The sequence below is a fragment of the Netta rufina genome, assembly GCF_964035555.1.
Source record: "Netta rufina genome assembly, chromosome: 3".
NCBI lineage: Eukaryota > Metazoa > Chordata > Aves > Anseriformes > Anatidae > Netta > Netta rufina.
This window is the reverse complement of record NC_140125.1, coordinates 18,575,922-18,594,380: the sequence shown is the minus strand read 5'-3', so window position 1 is coordinate 18,594,380 and position 18,459 is coordinate 18,575,922. Positions and strand designations below refer to the sequence as shown.

The 18,459-nt window shown below is 38.9% G+C and overlaps 1 protein-coding gene across 1 annotated transcript in view; it reads left to right on the top strand.

Moving 5' to 3' along the window:
• The window catches only part of ALK (ALK receptor tyrosine kinase), a gene marked incomplete at both ends in the record, with an annotated part of 285,765 nt that overhangs the window by 141,574 nt on the left and 125,732 nt on the right, over positions 1–18,459 (top strand). The window contains one exon of the mRNA XM_084285117.1: positions 545–746. Coding sequence (XP_084141243.1) covers positions 545–746 — 202 coding nt within the window. The remainder of the gene's footprint in view (positions 1–544; positions 747–18,459) is intronic.

The window sequence follows — 18,459 nt, the reverse complement described above, 5'->3', positions numbered from 1 at the left end:
GGCTTAAGAATGCTGCTCTCTTCTGTTTATAGGAGATCAAAGCTAGAGCTATTGAATGTGTTCTTTATTTGGCTGAGAAAAACAGATACAAAGATTTAATAAATACTTGACCTGTCAAATCAGGATGCCACTGGACCAAGGCCATAATGTTTGGCTCTGGACCACACCTGAGAAGTTGCAGAGATGGGAATAAAGTCCAGGAAGTAATAGTACATTAAAACAAGAATACAGACTTCTTTAATGGCTTGCCTGGGCTTAAATTTGGAAATCCCTTGGTTGACTGATTGATTTTTATAGTTGCTGTTCCTTGTTTTTTCATCCAGTGATGTTTGTAGCTTTTTTCACTTTGTGCCTTTTCTTCTGGTAGTTAAATCTAGGGAGTTTCCAAACTAGGTGGCAACAATAATCTTAGAATGAGTGGGAAGTATAGAAGGGCTGCTGAGTGAGTTGTGGCCTAAAAATGACAAGTATTAATCTGTATGCTGAGACTTTTTTGTATATATTTTTTTTCCTTAAAGATTTCCTGTTACTTCATCTGTCCTAGGTTCATTCCTGTTCCTCAATGAATCCAGGAGTCCAAGCCCTGTCATCCTGAGCCCTTGGCTGAGAAGCAGCAACAACCAATGCATAGTTCAAGTGGCTGTTTATAATTTTTTCCAGCAACATGGAGAATATATTGCTCGGGTCCTTCCCATTGATGAAAGCAGCAGTGAAATCTTGTCAGTGCAGAATCCAGAGAAACATGGGTAAGTCTCATCCTCTCACTTGACTCATAACTTGATCGAGAAGAAGCACAGTTGCACAGCAATACAATCACAAGCAGGACACCACACTGAGTAGATGCATGGGTCTAAGTTATTGTAGAAGCTGGTGATTGCTTATTTGATTATTTAAAGCATCAGCAAACTACTGGATCCGTGGAACAGTGAGTCTCTAAGTCGACATCACCTTTATTCTCAGTGCTTGCAAATACTAATTTGCTCTGATTCCTTTTTACTTCTTCCTTACCCAAGTGTACTTTTGGGGCTGGAATATTACCGAGTCTTTAGAGTTCTGTGCATCTGCATGACTTCTAAGTTTTGTCTTGCATTTGTATTTTTTAAATGGAGTCTCTTGTCACTAAAGCAGTTCAGAGCTACTGCCAGTGGAGGAAAGCTTTTCATCTTTAAAGGGTGAAACTGTGTGAAATGTTTTATCCTCTTGGCACAATTAATCTTACTTGTTGATGATGTTTTAATTTGCCAGAATTCCCATGTTAGTTAGACTTTAACATTCCCATGTTAGTTCAGACTTTAGTTAGTGGCAAAACAGTAGGAGCCATAGCTGAACATAGTACATATTTTTAAACACTAGAGTAGGGGAGTGCTTCAGAACTGAATTTGGATTTATATGAGGCTAATGTTGTCCCTGTTGTATGTACTGATTTTTTTATTATTATTATTTTGTGTTTTGTTTTTGTTTTTGTTTTCTGTCACAGAATGTGTATTAAGAAGCATAATTTTTACTGAGAGCTCCAAATGGTTTTTGTTTTGATGTGATAGATTTGAGAGTTTCTAATAGCAAGTCCTGCTGGCTTGTGCTTGAAATAAGATGTGATTATCTGATTACTATCTATAGCAAATTCTATATTTTCCAGCAGCAAAAGAAGAATCTGCAGTTAAAATGCTGACAGGTGATGACCTAAGTCATAGAAACAGTTTGAATAGAAGTAATTTTCATATAACACATGGCCTATAAATGTGAGCAGGAGAGCTTGTGTTTGGAACTAAATTGTACTTAGTTCCAGCAATATCATCCAAATTGTAAATTACTGTTGACGTCTGGGGAAAGGTAATTAGGGGAGCTGCAGCAGCTGTCTTTTTCCTTAGCTCTTTGAAAATGCTGTGCTGTATGTCACAGCTAATAACAGTGCTTTGTGCAAAGTTCCTCCTGCATTGGCAATGCCATTGCTCCTTGGCATTTGCAGGGAATACTGCTGAGCGTAAAGTGCTTTGCTCTGCTGCATGGAGGAGCTCTAGCTCACATCTGGAGCACAGGCAAGTGCCAAACGTAAGGAGCCCTGAAGGGAAGAGAAAGATCACTGACTACAATAACAAATGCACACTTTTGCCATCTGCTGGAGACAATACAGGCTATGCAGCTGTGCACTGCAGATGGCAGAAAGAGATTGTCGCCACAGAAAAGGTTGTCTATGCCTTTAGAGAAGGTGGGTTTGGTTAGAGCTTGCCTGTCCCATTCACTTAGAAACCTACAGCTTGCAACACAACAACGTTTCCATGGCACATAGTGTAGTAAGGACATGCCTGGGGCTTTCACCATTCTGTATTGTTGAATCCTTGGTAGCCTGCACTATTAAAATTCTCTGGTTAGTTCATTTATTCCCCTCATCACTGTGAAAGGCAGTAGCTCTTACCCAGCTCAGCAAGGAAGAAAGTCTCTGGTATTGTGCCCACGGAAAGGTTAACAAAATGACAGTTAAGTTCCTACCCACCAGACTGCAGCCACAGATGGCAGGCTAACAGTTTGTTATTACTTGTTATTATTTTTTGACCTTAATTCCAGAACTGATAAGTGCTCCTGTGCCCTTTAGTTGGAGGAATTAGATTAGATGATCTAAGCTCTGATAATAAAACATGCAAATCTTACTTTTGTAAAAATCTTTTCTTTAAGTAGGAAGCAAGAACAGCTGATCAGAAGTTAAGAATAATACAATAAACTTCTTAAATCAATTAGTAATCCTATAGTTTACTCTTTTTAATACTATGTGTTAGAACATGAAAAAAAAATGGTGCTGTTTTGTGATAAATTCTTTGACAAAATTCTGTAAGCTCTGAGTGGAAGATAGCTGATAAGCCTGTGCTAGAAATGAAAACACCTTGAAGTTTTACAGGTGACACTTCTTTGATTCAATGCACTTTACACACTGTTTTGCAAATAAGAGCTGGAAGGTATGTGTGGTTGTGAGTCCATACCATTCCTGAAAATCAGACTTACAGCAGGAAAAGCATGTTTTATCGAAACAACTGCAGTTGAGGGGTGCAGTAAATTAATTCCAGGGTGGATTTTATCATATCTTGAACTATGCACTGTGTCAGTATCTTTTTTTCCCCCTTTTTTTTAAACCTCATAACCTGAATTACACATATTAATATCTTACAAGGTCTTCACACTTATGTATATTTACAAGAGAAAAAAGTAGATGCTATCAGGTAGTTCTATTTCATTTGGCATGAAACCAGCCAGGCAAGGGTTTTGGTTGGCAACATATTGAACCAATTTTAAGCAGAATATCTATAAAGCCTTGAAACTTTATTAGGAAAATAGAAACAGCATAGCACCAAGTATTTATTTGTTACCAGGGTTCAATCATCCTGTCCTTGTGAGCAGAATACACATTTTTGTTGCAATGGATAAAGAGCTAGCGATGTTCTTTTTGCTCTTATGGTCTCACTTGGTCTGAAAAAAATAGCCCAAGCCTGTGGACTCAGTGGTACAAATTCCATCATGAAGCCTAGACGGTACAGAAATAGTTATTTAGAAGATGCATATTTGTTTTATTTTGTTACTTGACATATTTCACTACACATGCTTTATTTTGCTTAGATAATTTTGCAAGATAATTTAGATATTTTGCAAGATAATTTAAGATGTGTTACATAGTACTAGGATAGGGCAGATGGAACAGACACCAGGAAGAATATGTCAGAAGTGTTACCAGCAAGTGGTTCCCGAGTGATGAAACAGCAGAGGTTGGCAAAGGGATTCTTGTTTTGTATTATCCAGAAATTTTGCTAAATAACTTTTCTACATAATATTTGTAACAATCCTCACTACTCAAAAGATAATTATTCCCGTGTTTATCAATTCAACAGAATTATGTGCCATTCTTCTTCTTGTTGTTATTATTATTATTATTATTTGTTAAAAAGCAAAAAAGTCTTACTCTATATTTAATCTTACTGGTTTTGGAATACTTTTGGTTAGGCCTTTACTAATTTAGTTCCTAAGCAATCTGTAGGACTACTCTATGGGGAACAACACATTGCTATATTCTGTTAGAATTAGATTTGTTGCACAATAGAGTTTCTAGATGATCTAACTTTGTGGATCTGTTTTTGATATGGGTAGCCTTCCTTAAAGTTCTGTTGTGTTTTACAAGCACATGCAACTGATACAGGGAGAGAATCCATGTACTGCTGTCAATCCATTGTATTGGCAAAAAATTGTTATAATTCCTGCCATGGAGCATAGCAGTTTCTGATTTATCCCAAATGTCACTAGATATTGTTACTGTCTTTTTGCTGATTTTCTGCTCCCAGGGTGCTCTCTACAATCCTTTCTTGTTGCTATTTAATTGCATTTTTTGTGCTACTGTAGTTGAGGAGACTGCAAGTATGCGTACATAGCATATGAGTTATTTAGAAAAGCAGAGTTACTGCCACAATCGGAATGTTGGCTTGGAGTGTCTCAGAGCTTGTCAGGCTGTCCCCATGGCCAATGATTTCATTTCACCTGTTAATTATTTTCCTATCTGTTAAATTTGCAATTATAAGGCTAGTAAGCTTATAAATGTGTTTAATGGAATGATGAAAATACAAAGGAAATCTTTTCAACAAGGTCAGAGTTTGTAATGCAGGACTGATTTTTATTTCTTTTGATCTGTGTATTGCAGATAAACTAGAGCCGGACAGGGACAAAAATAACATCATACATTTTAATTACCATTATTATTTTACATTTCTTCTGGCACTATTAATGGTAAGTTGCAGTATTATATACTGTATATATATACTGAAAGAATCGAGTATATTATATACTGTATATCAAACAAAACTTCTTAGTAAGTACGTAGCAAATGACTACATAACTCCAATTTGGTCTTTCATTAGAGAAAATTATTACTAATCCCATAATCAAGTTTTTGGTTTTGGTTTTGTTTTCCAAAATATTAGGTAAAAAGTAGATCTTAATACGGTTCATATGACTGAAGGTAATCTAGGCCTCCCTGAAGAGTGGAGGCAGTGCAGATCCTCGGATCAGCAACCTAATCATAAATACCAGGAGGTCAGACTTGTTCAGACATAGATTCAAAAGATAAGACCTGAGCTGCTGGATTGAGTTCACTTCTTGCATCTGTCCTGCGTTTCCTGAATGACCCGGGCACATTACCTATACCTCTCTGAAAAACTTCCGGAAGGGAAAAAAAAGGTATAAAAATATATATATTTGGGGTGCTGTACTGGGTCTGGCTGGAATGTTAACTTTCCCGGCAGCAGCCCATACAGTGCCGTACTCTGTACTTGTAGCTGGAACAGCAGTGTTATCACACCAGTGTTGTGTCTACTGCTGAGCAGCAGTGGCACAGCATTGGGCCTTTCTCTAACCCTCCTAGGGGGTGGGCAAAAAAGTGAGGAGAGAAACATCACTAGGGCAGCTGACCTAAACCAATCAAAGGGATATTCCATACCATGCGATGTCACACTCAGCAATAAAAGGTGGAAACGGGAAGAAGAGGGGAGGGGTGGGCTCTCGTTGGGAAACGTCGGTCCTCCTCTCGAACACCGGCTGCGTGCGTTGAGGCCTTGCTTCAAGGACGTGGTCAATCGTCGCTCATTTGTGGGAAGTAGAGAGTAATTTCTTTCCTCTGCACTTCCATATAGCTTTCATTTATTTTGTTTGTTTATTTTCCTCCCTTTTTTCCCCTTTCCCTTTTATTTCCCCTTAGTTAAATTGTTTAGTTCATGGTAGTCTTTATTTAATTATTATAATTATTTCCCTTTAATTAAATTATCCTTATCTCAACCCGTGAGTTGTTCTTTGCTTTACTTCTCCCCCTCCTCATCTAAAGGAGGGGGAGTGAGAGAGCGGCTGTGGGGTTTAGCTGCCCAGCAGGGTAAAACCACCACAGGTGCTGCATATGAGCACTTAAACTCCTGACTTAGAATTCTGTGCAACTAAAATGTGCTGCAAATTTTTGGAGATATATTTTGATGCCTAAAAAAAGGAGTTTAAATCATTCAGTCCAAACTATACATTTGAGAAATCAGTTAATCCAGAAAATAATCTGGATTTATGGATTCATTAGAAATTAAACTCTCCAGCCTTGGTGACCAGGCACCACTAATCCTTACTTTAAGAGAGGAGCCTTCAACAGTTCTAGACAGAAAATGGTCAGTTAAGGTTTTCCTGTGCTGTTATCTTCTAGCCAACTGTTAGCCCCTTTCAGGCTGGCAAATAAAATGCAAAGAAAAAAAATACAATTTTTGTAACTCTTTCCTTCCCCTTCCCTTTTCAAAATGTACCATCCTTGATACCTTTGAGGAATCAGACCTTTTCAGAAGAGATGCTTGTTTTGGGAAACAAGTTTTTCTTCTTCACTTAACAAAACCTTGATTCTTTCAGTATCTCAACTCTAGCTCTGAAGAAAGCTTTCACTCTGTTGATTATGGTATCCTGAGGAGTTAATCTCTAGTTCATTTTCAGTAGATGAGGAGATTTAAATCAAAGCCCTTCAGAATGTGTAAGGTGGAATGCTTCAAAGCTTTATGAAACAGTATGAACCTGATCTACAGTTGTCTTCAGATGCAGAAATACTGTTTCCCCATTCCACGTGAGCACTAGATTATGCAGATTAAATTGTCACTTTAGCACTGGAGGAAGGTACATGTCCATATATTTCTCCTTCAAGCTTCTTAGTGGTTTTGCTGCTGAAAAAGTGCTTTATTATTTCTCGAGATGAACCTGGTTCTTTTCTCTTAGATTTTGTGCAGAATTATTAAACTTCTGAGTGTGCCTTCCTTTTGCATGTCAGCTCAAGTACAACAAAGCAGTACCTTCAAACTGCTCCAGAGGGATTTATTGTATTGTCAGTTGAGATTGGACTGTAGCAGTATGTTTCACAGCTTGCTGTCAGACATGTATGTGAAAGCAAAGCGTTTATTACCAAGAAAGATATATTAATATTGTCAGAAAGTGAATTTTGAATGGTATTCAGTACTGTGGTATATTGTGTAGTGAAGCAGCAATATTACGAGACGTCTTGAACCAACCAAAAAGCACCAAAGTTCAATTACCAGCTATTGCTTATATTTTTTAGCAGTTGATTACAGTCCCAATCAAACAGATCAGAAATCAGCTTGGGGCAATGGTGCTGGAGAGAGTGGGGGAAAAGTGCAGTTATTAGTAACAGTTATCAGGCAGTTTTTAAGTGGCAAAGCTGTCTTGTATTGATGGTAGGTCTAAATGCAAGCGGAAAGCCAAGTCTATGCAGCCTCTTTCCCATTACAATTACAGAAAGAGAGGAAAAAAAAAAAAAAAAAAAAAGCAATTTTAAGTTAAAATAAAAGTAGAAAATAAGGGAAAAAAAATGTCCAACAAATTCCATCCTACTACCAGGGCAGATTACAGTTTGGCAGGGCAGATTGTGTAGAGAATGGAAGATTAGAGGAAAAACACGCTTATTCTTTAAGGTAAGAATTCAGTTTTATGGGTGCATAGTGAAGCACCTTTCTCTGCTGCCTTTCACATACTGCTGAGCACACTATAACAAAGGAGGGCTGAGGTGATGAGCTAGAATGCCCAATGTGCCTTGTACAAGGAGTCCCTGTGGCTTCCCAAATAATTGCAACACCTCTTGGTGACCTAGTCCCAGTCTCTGGGAGCTGCTTCTGTGCTTGAAAGCTGAGACTGTCACATCTGGCCTCGTAGAAATGACACCAAACTGGGCATGGTATCAGAGATGGGGCACCCTTGGAAGTGGCTTTTTTGTGTATTTGTTCTTTTGAACCCAAATGGGCTTTAATAAAAATAATTTCTTACGTGGCTGAAACAATTTCTTCAGACCAATCTGAACAATGTAATCCTACTTTATACCATCCAAATCCTAAGCACAAAAATTTGTCTTTGTAAACTTTTATGTTGTGTCTTCAGAATTATTTGCAGGCTATTCTTTAGTGGTTGTCATGCTATTCTCAATTTCCGAAGTCTATTTTTTACCCTTGCTTTTGGTTTCTCTCATACATTTAACTTGTTTGACTTATTTTATAGATCTTCTGTTTTCCTCTCTACCTGAGGCTTCTGCTTCAATTTTTAGAAGTCATCCTGAATGAATCTTTACAGCCCCGTATTGCCACTAGCCTGTGTTGCACTTCGTATCTGTGTAGACAAGCCAGGATGAATTTCAGTTTCATAAAACCTGAACAAACAAACAATCTACCACATACACACACACCACCCAAGCTTCCTGTCCCCAGGCATGCACATGCACACTGAAGTTGTCCTGTTGTCTTTTCTATTCATGGTTTAGGTGTCCCTTCTGCCATACAGAATTGTAAGCTCTTTCTTAGGTTCCTTTGCTATGTATATAAGTATGCTTTCGTCACAGTCAAAATGCTTCCAACATTTGTTTCTGGAGGCTAGGCAACATGCCTCATTAATATTGCCAGCCTTGTTTCTAGTTATTTTCTGTTCCCTTCTAGCCAAGTTCTCTGTCATTCTGCTCTTGGCAAAGTTTTATAACTAGCCTGCAGTATAATTTCTTTTTGTATTTCCTGCTTATTTTTTACCTTTAAAAAAAACTTCCTTGCTCTGTGCAATCTCCTCTGCAGCTGTCCCACCATACCCTGTGGTTTTGTGCAGTCGCCTTGGGGCTTTCCTTGCTAATTCTTAAGAATCTCCTTAATATCCAAGGCAAATATACCCTGCTATATTAGGTGCTATATAAAATTTTCAAGGTACTATACCTCCCTTCAAATTCAGAGAGAAATGATTAACCAGGTGCCGATAATAATGATAGGACAAGGGGTGGTAATGGTTTTATACTAAAAGAGGGGAGACTTAGATTAGATACTAGGAGGGAATTCTTCACTCAGGAGGCTGGCCAGGTTGCCCAGAGAAGTTGTGGAGGTGTTCATCCCTGGAGGTGTTCAAGACCGGGTTGGATGAGGTCCTGGGCAACCTGATCCAGTGGGTGGCATCCCTGCCCATGGCAGGGGGTTGGAACTAGATGGTCTCTGAGGTCCCTTCCAACCCAAGCCAGTCTGTGATACTATGATACTTGCAAGATTTGAAACTTATTTTTGACCTGTCTATATACTGAGAGTATTAGTGTAGCACTAATGCAGTTGATTGTGCATTCTAACCTGTATTCTCAGATCTTTTACTCTTATCTTAGTTGTGCTTCATGACTTACACAATAGGGTTAGAGACCAGTAGGGCAACTTCACACCCTCATTTTAAAGAACATTATCTGTATTGATGCCTAAACAAAAATCTTGACAATTGTTCTCAATTGCCAATAAATCAAGTGTTTCCCACTCAAGAAGGAGGGAGAACTCTGATCAACTTGGACAATAACTTACAGTTTGCATCTGTACATTAAAGAAAAATCAGAGATTTATTCAACGGAAATTAGCAAGTTAATTCTCAATAAATTCCCAACTGGAAAACTGAAGGAAGGAAATGGAGGCTAAAAACCTACTTTGATTCTGATGCTTGCTGCAGCTGCAAAGGAGGAGACTTGGGATTCTTTGCAGGGATCTGGGAAAGTACAGAGCAGGCCTTCTTTCTGCAGGAATACAGTGATGATTGTGGTATTTGACACCACTGTGAAGCACTTTGCAGAGCTTTTAATTTAAATCTCGTGTACTGTATTTGTTAACTAGTAATTCTAATACCTGAAAGCATTTTCCTGATGTCTTTCTGTCAAATAGCTACCTCTGTTTTCTTTTCAGTTTCCTCATTTTCTGTGGTGCAGATCTGGTACAGTAGGAATGATATTTCTATACCAAAATACCGGTTGTCTGAAGGGCTCTTCTGTACTGGCAATAACAAACCGTTAGTGTCAGTGACTAGTCTGGCAAAAACAGGGTTTTGGGTTGACACCAACACCAAAGGCATAATTTTCAGAGAGGGTTGTCAGATCTGCTTTGCACACTGCTATGTACAATGGAGTTCTTGACTTCTGCACTGTGCCAGAAGGTTTTTCCACACACTGTGCTGGATAATACTTGTTCTTAAGAGAAATCAATATAGTGAAGACATGAATGTTCGTGGCTTGCACAGTAGCGTTTTCAGGTATCTTGTACAGAAACGAATAGTATTCCCCTTCACATTTGGAAGTACTTGCCTTCTCACTACCTTTTTGCAAGGTTGTGTTCATCTGTTTTTTTATTTTTTTTTTATGAACATTGAGTTCTCTGAGTCAATGAGTACAGTTGCCAGCTCTTTGTAGAAGTCAGCCAATAACCTTATGATATTTGTTGCCTCCTATACCAGGCTGACTAAATATGATTTTGTATTGGAAATAGCAGCAGTGAAGTTTGTTTACTGAATGTAAGTGGAGATTTTTCTGATCATCCCTTGCTTGGTTTGCCAATCGTGCTGATGGATTGAGGCCACAAAGATGCATAATAAAGTTCCTTTTGACAAGACAAACCTCTTCTAATCTGGGACTTGAACCAGCAGCACCATCTGCCATCCTTGATGAACTTTGCATGAGGATAAGGCTGCAGACATTCAGCACAAGGCTAAATCTTTCATGAGGCAATGAAGTTTTTATGACTTTGCTTCATCTAGAGAGGAATACCAATACCTAAAGGGGATTTACAGAAAAGCTGGGGAGGGACTCTTTATCAGGGAGTGTGGTGATAGAACCAGGCATAACGGCTTTCAACTAAAAGAAGGTAGATTTAGATTAAATAAGGAAGAAATTTACTCAGAGGGTGGTGAGGCACTGGACCAGGTTGCATAAAGAAGCTGTGGATGCCCCATCCCTGGAACTGTTTAAATTCAGGTTGGATGGGGCTTTGATCATCCTGGTCTACTGGAAGATGTCCCTGCCCATGGCAGGGGTTGGAATTAAATGATCTTTAAGGTCCCCTCCAAACCCAAGCAGTAGAGTAAGTGAGACAAATTCAGCTGTCTCTCGTATTCAGATCACTGAGCAGTTTTTATGATCCCTTTATAATAGAATAAAATTATACTAAGGGGAAGATTTTTATAAAAATATTTACATTAAAATACTTTTTAATAAAGAAGCTAGATGATTTAATTTTATTTAGCAGAAGAAAAAAAATAAAATGCGAAACAACTATTATCGTCTGCAGAGTTCTTGCTCAGGTATGTTAAGATAGCTTTAGTTAGAAGATTGCTATTGGTATGATAAGTGCAGTGGATGACCTGAGTATTGGAGGATGTCAAATGTTTTAACAATGTCTAGCTAAATATACTACCACATCAGAAAATAAAAGCATGAAAGGATCCATTTGGATATTGTTTTAGCTTGAAAGGAGACACTGTTTTTAAATCTAGCAACTGTTTCTTGTATCTTGTATCCCTACTCCTTTCCTTTCAAAGTGCCTGGGTTTCAGGAGGCTCTGTTGTGGGAAGGGTGTGCTAATGCTTTTGACAATGAAGATCCATATCAAAACCACGATGACTGTAATTTGTTATTATTTAATGCTAGGTGAGCTATTCAAGTACTCATTTCTTAGTGGTCAGTAGATAACATCTGACACAAGTACAAAAATTGATTCCTTCTCCCTCTCCCTTTCTCTTCCTTTATCCTATCCTTACCCCTTTCCTATTTTTGTTGTAAAAGCCAGTTGTCTGGGAACTTGGCTGTCTTTTTCATTCCTGTAGGCAATTTCTCCAGGTCAAGGCTGGGTCATGTATCTGGCCTGTTTGAAAGAGAATTGACTCTGCTCTTGCTACTTCTGTTTTAGATAGGGGATTCTGCTTGACAGTATCAAGGCAATGGCAGTTGAACAGTACCTCTTAAAACAGTCTCTCTCAAACACACTGAGAGATACAATCAACTTAAGCGTTTATCAACAGAGCACTGACAATTTTTAAATGTTTTTTTTTAAGAACATCTTGCTTTCTTTTCACTCCTTGCTTCCTTCTGATATTCTATTACAAAAGGGAAAAAATCCTAAATAATTTGCTGAATTCTTTCTTTAATAACTTGAAAACAGACCGAGTGGTATTTCTTATACAACTGAATTTCTTTCCCTTGCTCATGAGCTGTTTTCTCTCTTCTCACTTATTTCCAGGGCTCGCTTGTTCCCTGCTCCCTCCATCTCAGCATACCCTTCCCTTGTAGTTTTGAGTTCCAGGCATTTCTCCTAATCAGACTTTCTAGCTCCTCATCAGATCTCATTTTCTCTCTCTTTTTATCCTCTTTTTCTGTCTCTTGCCCCTGTTCTCCTTGACTCTGACTCGGATATTTTTTCTTTTCAACATATTCTGTGTCCAAAGGATGGGAGAAGCACAGACCAGACTATAGGGTGGGAAGTGGTACTGCCTGCTGCAGTCTGGGGAGAGCAGTGCTCACCTTGCCTTGTAGAATCCAGCTGCCACTTCTGTTGGAAAATCTTGGCCAAGAGCATACAAATGCCAGCCTGCTAGAGGCTTGCAAACTGGCCTCAGTGAGGTGAATTTTCACAGGAAGAGCCTCACGAGTGAAGCAAGTGATGCTGTAGCTGTCCAGCAGCAGCTTTCATTGAGTGATCTCAAGAACTCTTAAAACATTACGACGTTGCTAAAGTTGGCAGCACTGTACTCGTGTGCACAATCGAGCATTAAAGAGAGACTCTAGCAGATCATTAGTGAGGTTCATATTCAGTAGAAGTACGGCTGAGTGGCACTCTGTTTCTGTCATTATCTATACTAGAGGAGTGCAGGGTTTCATGGAGAGACGTAATGTTGATGTTTGGATTTTCAGAGTCAAAGGAAATTATTCCAGCAGAGAGATTAAAGTACATCCCCTTCACCTCAAGTGAGTGGCCCGGCCCTGTTTGCAGAGGAGACATTCATCCCTTGAATTTCCGCATACACACAACATCCAGATGCTGCACTTGTTGCATTGTAGACAAAGTAAAGAGAAAAATAATTACTCACAGGGTAGGAAAACCATAGGTCTGCATACACTCCTGACTCCTTTGCCTCATCACGTTTCCACCTTGCAGAGGACAGACATTGCACATAACTCTTTCCATATCCTTTTCCCCATGACCCTCTCAGCATTTCTTATTATATTGATTCTCCCCATTTCTAAGACACTGATGACACCAATGTCTTTTTCTAACTGAAGGAGCAGAGAAATTAAAATTGCAAAATTTTCATGTTGTTTTTTTTTTTTCCAGTTATTTGCCTCTGCACTCAACTTGAGTGGTTTGTTCTCTCTCCCTCTCCATTTCTCTCTCTCCCATCTTAATAGTTTTTCTTTCCTGACAGAGCTGCAATTCATAGACTACGTTTTAGCTCCAGAACATGGGAAATGCTCATTGCCTACCTCTTCTGGGAGGTACTGCAAGTTGGTGAAACAAACTGAGCTTTTCTTTTTTAGCCGGACTTCAGAAACTACCACTTGGAAAGACTGAAACCCCTAATACTTAATAGTCTCAGGAATGATAGGTAGAAAGGGGAAAAAAATAAAAATGAAGAGCTTTGTATCCAACTGAAATGCCACAACTAATTTAGGGCAAGTGCACAATTTCTTTTCCTCAGAAATTATATCTTCTAAGGAATCAGAACTTTTCATGGGAAAAGTTCAGCATTGATTACATGTTTTCCTTTAGGACAAGCTAGATGAAATACTGATTTCTTGGACTGACCCCAAACACCTTTCAGCTGTCTCCAGCATTTTGCTGCCTGGGCTCACATGGAACAAAGTTTCTATGTCCTTTTTCCTGGGGATGTGCTTTATGCCTGTGGTCACGCAGCATGTCTCCTCCAGGCTGGATGTGGCATGCCATGGAAGTTGCATGAGTGTTGATGGGAAAACTAATTATACAAAGAATAATGACACTGTTTGAGTTATTGTGTTGTACAGCACAGGAGAATGCAATTTCATTTTTGATGAAATGAGTCTGAGAGAAATACTGCAGGTCAGCTCAGTGAAGCAAAGAAAACATGCTGATAAATGAATGACTATGTTTTGCCTTAAAAATGCAAGAACAAACATCAAAACCATTATTGAAGAGTTTTGGATATTTCATTGGGTAAAATTTTTGATGAGAGTTTTTCCTCCAATTTTTGGATAAAATGCACTTGAAATGCCACTGTTCCTCTGAGATGGGAATTCTGTTTTGCTGCTATAAGCTGTGGTAATTATTTTGATTGGCGTTTGGAGGAGACATTGGGATTTTTCACGTCTTTACTGTCCTGAGAACTGTATTGGTACCTCTAATGTTCATAATTGCATGGATCTTGTTTTTCTTTTAAAAAATAAAAAAAAAAATAAAAAAGCATACCAGTAAGGGTTGAGTCTGAACACATTACTTTAAAATTATACAGTGTGTATGTATCATGAGGCCAGTCAGGACAGAACCATAGCAGGGTTAAGACTTCAGAGTGAAGTTATTTTGTGGAGAAAAATCCACAAAATACGGTATAGGACAACTTGCCTAATCATTGAGTCAAAAAAAAAAAAAGTCTATCAAATTGCTAGATTTTAAATCTTAAATTTGTTGCTTTTTACTGGCTTGTTTTGTTTCTAGGACCGATACGATAGCTTTTTCACGTTCTTGATGTTTTCTGAATGACTTCTGTTTGTTGTCTTCTGTAATAATTTATGCCATGATTGTGCTCAGTTATCTTCTGACTGGTGATACGGTTTGTTTTATAAACATTCACTGTAATGTAGCTGTTCAGTACAGGCACAGCAAGCCATGCTAATAATCTCTGCAGGTTAACATCATTCTTTTCTCTGATGTTGCTCAATTAGTCATCAGAAAGTATTGTGTTTTCTGTTCCTTGCCTGTGACAGCCCTGGGTTACCTACTGCAAGTGATTTGCACTCCCCCCCCCCGGCTGTTTAGGTGTAAAATGGATTTTGATGCCTTCTTATCCACTCAAAAATATTTCAGTCTGGTATTGTATCTTACCTCCTCCATCCTGTAGTGGCTGCTGAAGGGTGGCTTTGCTGACTCTTATTCCCTTTCGGAAAAGCCATCAATGTCACACAAGTCCCATCTATCCAGTAGGGAATATAGTTCTAAAAATTTTGTTTAATGGTACAGAAGAGTCATAAGCTCAATGTTTTCAACCACAGAAATAGAAGGGAGGGAAGCAATGTTCCTCCGGCTCATTAATCAGAATAAGAATGAGAAATGAAAACAGCTTCATAGACATTTACTATTTGCTCCAAAGTAAATCTAAATATTAGTGCACTGATGATAATATGAAGGGGAGGGAGAGGGGGAAAAAAGCCTTGTCATTAGCTTGTCATGCCCTGTAGCAAGGTACATGAGAGACCAAAGATATATGTAGTATGACATTTCTGTAATGAAAACTTGAGCAATAAAAGTAATTTCTGCTATGTTCTAGAAAAGAAACTCTCAGGAAACACATTAACAATATTTCACGTTACAAATTATTATTGCATACTCAGCTGTTGTTTCAAATGAGAATTGTGTGTACTACAAGGCGAGAGAAGGAAGATCTAGTATTTCTTGTGTAAGCATAATTAAGATTTTATGCACCTGGCAATTTCAGTTCTGCCCTATAAATTTAAGTTAATACTTTCACAGAATGAGGAATTGGTTGTCCCTGGGACACTGGATGGATTTACACATGTAGTTCAGATTACACTAATAGTGGCCGAAGTTAATCGGTTCACTTTCACTGGGCTTAAATGGAAGAAGGTATTCCAGTGTGGAAATGAGACTAGAGGGATATATGTGGCAAGGGGCAGTCTTCCACGTTGTACAGATTTACAGACTTCATCTTGTAGATATTGGACATTGTCAAACAACAGTGTTTGTATTCTGAGTGCAAACTGCATTTTTCCCACAGAGCCTAACAGAATTTTGAATTAATCAAGTGCTTTCTAAGTAAATTATCTTCATGTGTTTTGTTTCACCCACTGCCCCTTCTCCACCCAGAAGGTATGTGTGCATGGAAAGCTGGTTATTTTCCTTACCTTCTTAAACTGTAATTAATGTTATGACCTTGCACAGGAGGTCCCAGTTGTCTTCACAATAATTTGGGAGAAAGTTTACAATATCATTAAGATTACTGCTGTATTTTATCTCATCCCAAGTATCATGTAGTGTCTGTATGCTAGAGGCAGGCTACATAACTAGTGAAATCAATGATCTGGCACATTTAATATTCAGGTGATGCATGAGTAGAAATACATACACTGCACTTCCCGGAGTCCACTGTAACTTTATTTTCTCCTACTTAACAGTAAGTTTAATTTTGTCAATTTCATGGTAACATTTCATGTTGTTGAGTTTTAATGTATCCTTAAATTCTAGCATTTCTGAAATCAGGAAATGCTTCTCAGTTTAATGAGAAGATTTTTATTGTTGTTTCTACGCTTTGATTATATAGAAGATTCAGAAATTTAAGTCTGATGATTTTATTTTCAGGAGAACATAATTAACAATAATTCTCTGTTTTCCTGATCTAATAAGTTTTAGAGATAATATTGGTGAAATGCCAACATTCTCAATGAAACGTGTGTAATCAAGTGAATTTCACACCCAAGGACTGTTTCCATAAACATTAAACTACTGCATTGGCAATCTCGCATCCTAATTCCCTAGCACCCTTTCCCTTACTTGCACCTTTTACAGCGGTATGGAAAGTCGAGGGACAGTGGAAGGTCCGGTCTCCTTTTGTTTCTGTTAGAGCTAACCATTTATCTCGGGTACATCAAACTGCACGTGAAATGAAAGTAATTAGTACCATCGAGATTTACTGCAAAAACTGGTGCCAAGGTTGATTTTCATTTTTACACTTCACTCATCCTGTCCCCTGTTGAGTGACTTCAGGGTCCTCTATTTTAACCCAGAACTCCACAGAAACCAAGCAGACGGAAGGTCCAGGCTCCTGTACTGGTGGCAGCTGCTGTGCGTGTCAGTGCTGGCCCTGCTCTGGGCCGACGGGCCTCGGTCCATTTGGGGCCTGAATGCCACGTAGTCACGTAGCATGGGACCGAGTCTCATTAGCAAATCCAACTGAGAGGGACAGGATTTTGCAGCAAGAGCTTGAAAATGTGGGCAAATTAGCAGATGGTTTGACAGCATTACAGCGTGGATGAAGCTGTTGTGCTGTGGTCTGCATCTGGACGCATCGCTGTGCTCATTATCATGTTGTGGTACTTGGTCTGTGACACCTCTCGAGTGGGAATCACACAAACCATCTGATCCAGAAACAGACTGTGCTGCAGGAAAGGGAAGGACCAGTTTCTTTGCTTTCTGTGCCACTGCAGTGAGAGAGTGGCTTTGTTTTTTGAAACCAACAAGCAAACAAACAAAAAACAACTACAGAAACTCTGTACTGTTATTGATCAGCTTCAGCGGTATGCCTCTGTTGTTGGGTTGGTGTTTATGTTCCTTCCCACCCCATATACTGCAATTCTATCAAGAAGACTCTGTGAGGATGCAGACATGGGAGAAAATACCCACCAGGTCATCATGTCATTGTGGAGGAAAAAGGAATGAGAGTTGTGTTTTATCAAATCCTCGACAACTCAGTCTGTTGGGGATAAATGTTTTCTCCATTGCTGCTTTCTGGAATCCTGGTATGCTTCATCCAGCACGATCCTATGATGTGCAATTGAATTAAGAACCATATGGCATATCTGAAGGAAAATACTCCGAAAAAAACTACCATTTAAGGGGAGATGTTTGTAGGAGATGAACACTTTCTCCAGCCTCAGTCACCTTCAAAACTAAGTTAAAGGCAGGCACATCAAATACAAGCAAACTTTGCTGAGTAACTACCAGCACGCCCCTTGTTGTCCCTACGGACAGGGCTCCAGCCTTGCCAGCCGTGTTTCAGGGATTGTCTGGCTTGATTTAGTCATGCTTTTCCTTTCCTTCTTTTTGTTTAGAAGTGTTGGGGAATTGCTTTAATCTACAAGTGCTCTAGTGCTGTAAATCAGCAGCCGTGGCACCAGTTCTGCTAACAGGACCTTTTCAAGGGGTTCAGTCGGGCACAATTCTGGTCTTCTTGCTTCTTGCATTGTAATAGAAATGATAAAAATTGGGGCATTAAATAAAAGCAAAGTTAATTCACGCTCTGTGAATTGTGGAGAAGTTCACTCGCCTCACTAGTAAATTTCAATTTGTAGCTCTGGAAGAAGGAGGGGTGGGAGCTGCCCAAGCATCTGTAACTAATACCTGCTTGTGTTAGAGGTTAACTTCAGGTTGCCTTAAAATATCTGCAATTTATAATGTTTATTTAAGGAGAGTAAGGCTCTGGATTCTTATTTTAGATGTGATTATCTACCAAAATTCTTTATTTTGTGTACCTAGTACTACTAATTAAGCTACGAGCTTTATAAAACATGTACTTTCTTACTAAATTTACCAAGATGATCAAGGGACTGGAGCACTTCTCCTGTGAGGAGAGGCTGAGAAAGCTGGGACCATTCAACCTGGAGAGGAGGAGGCTCAGGGGGATTTTATCAATGTCTATAAATACCTGAAGGAAGGGTGCAAA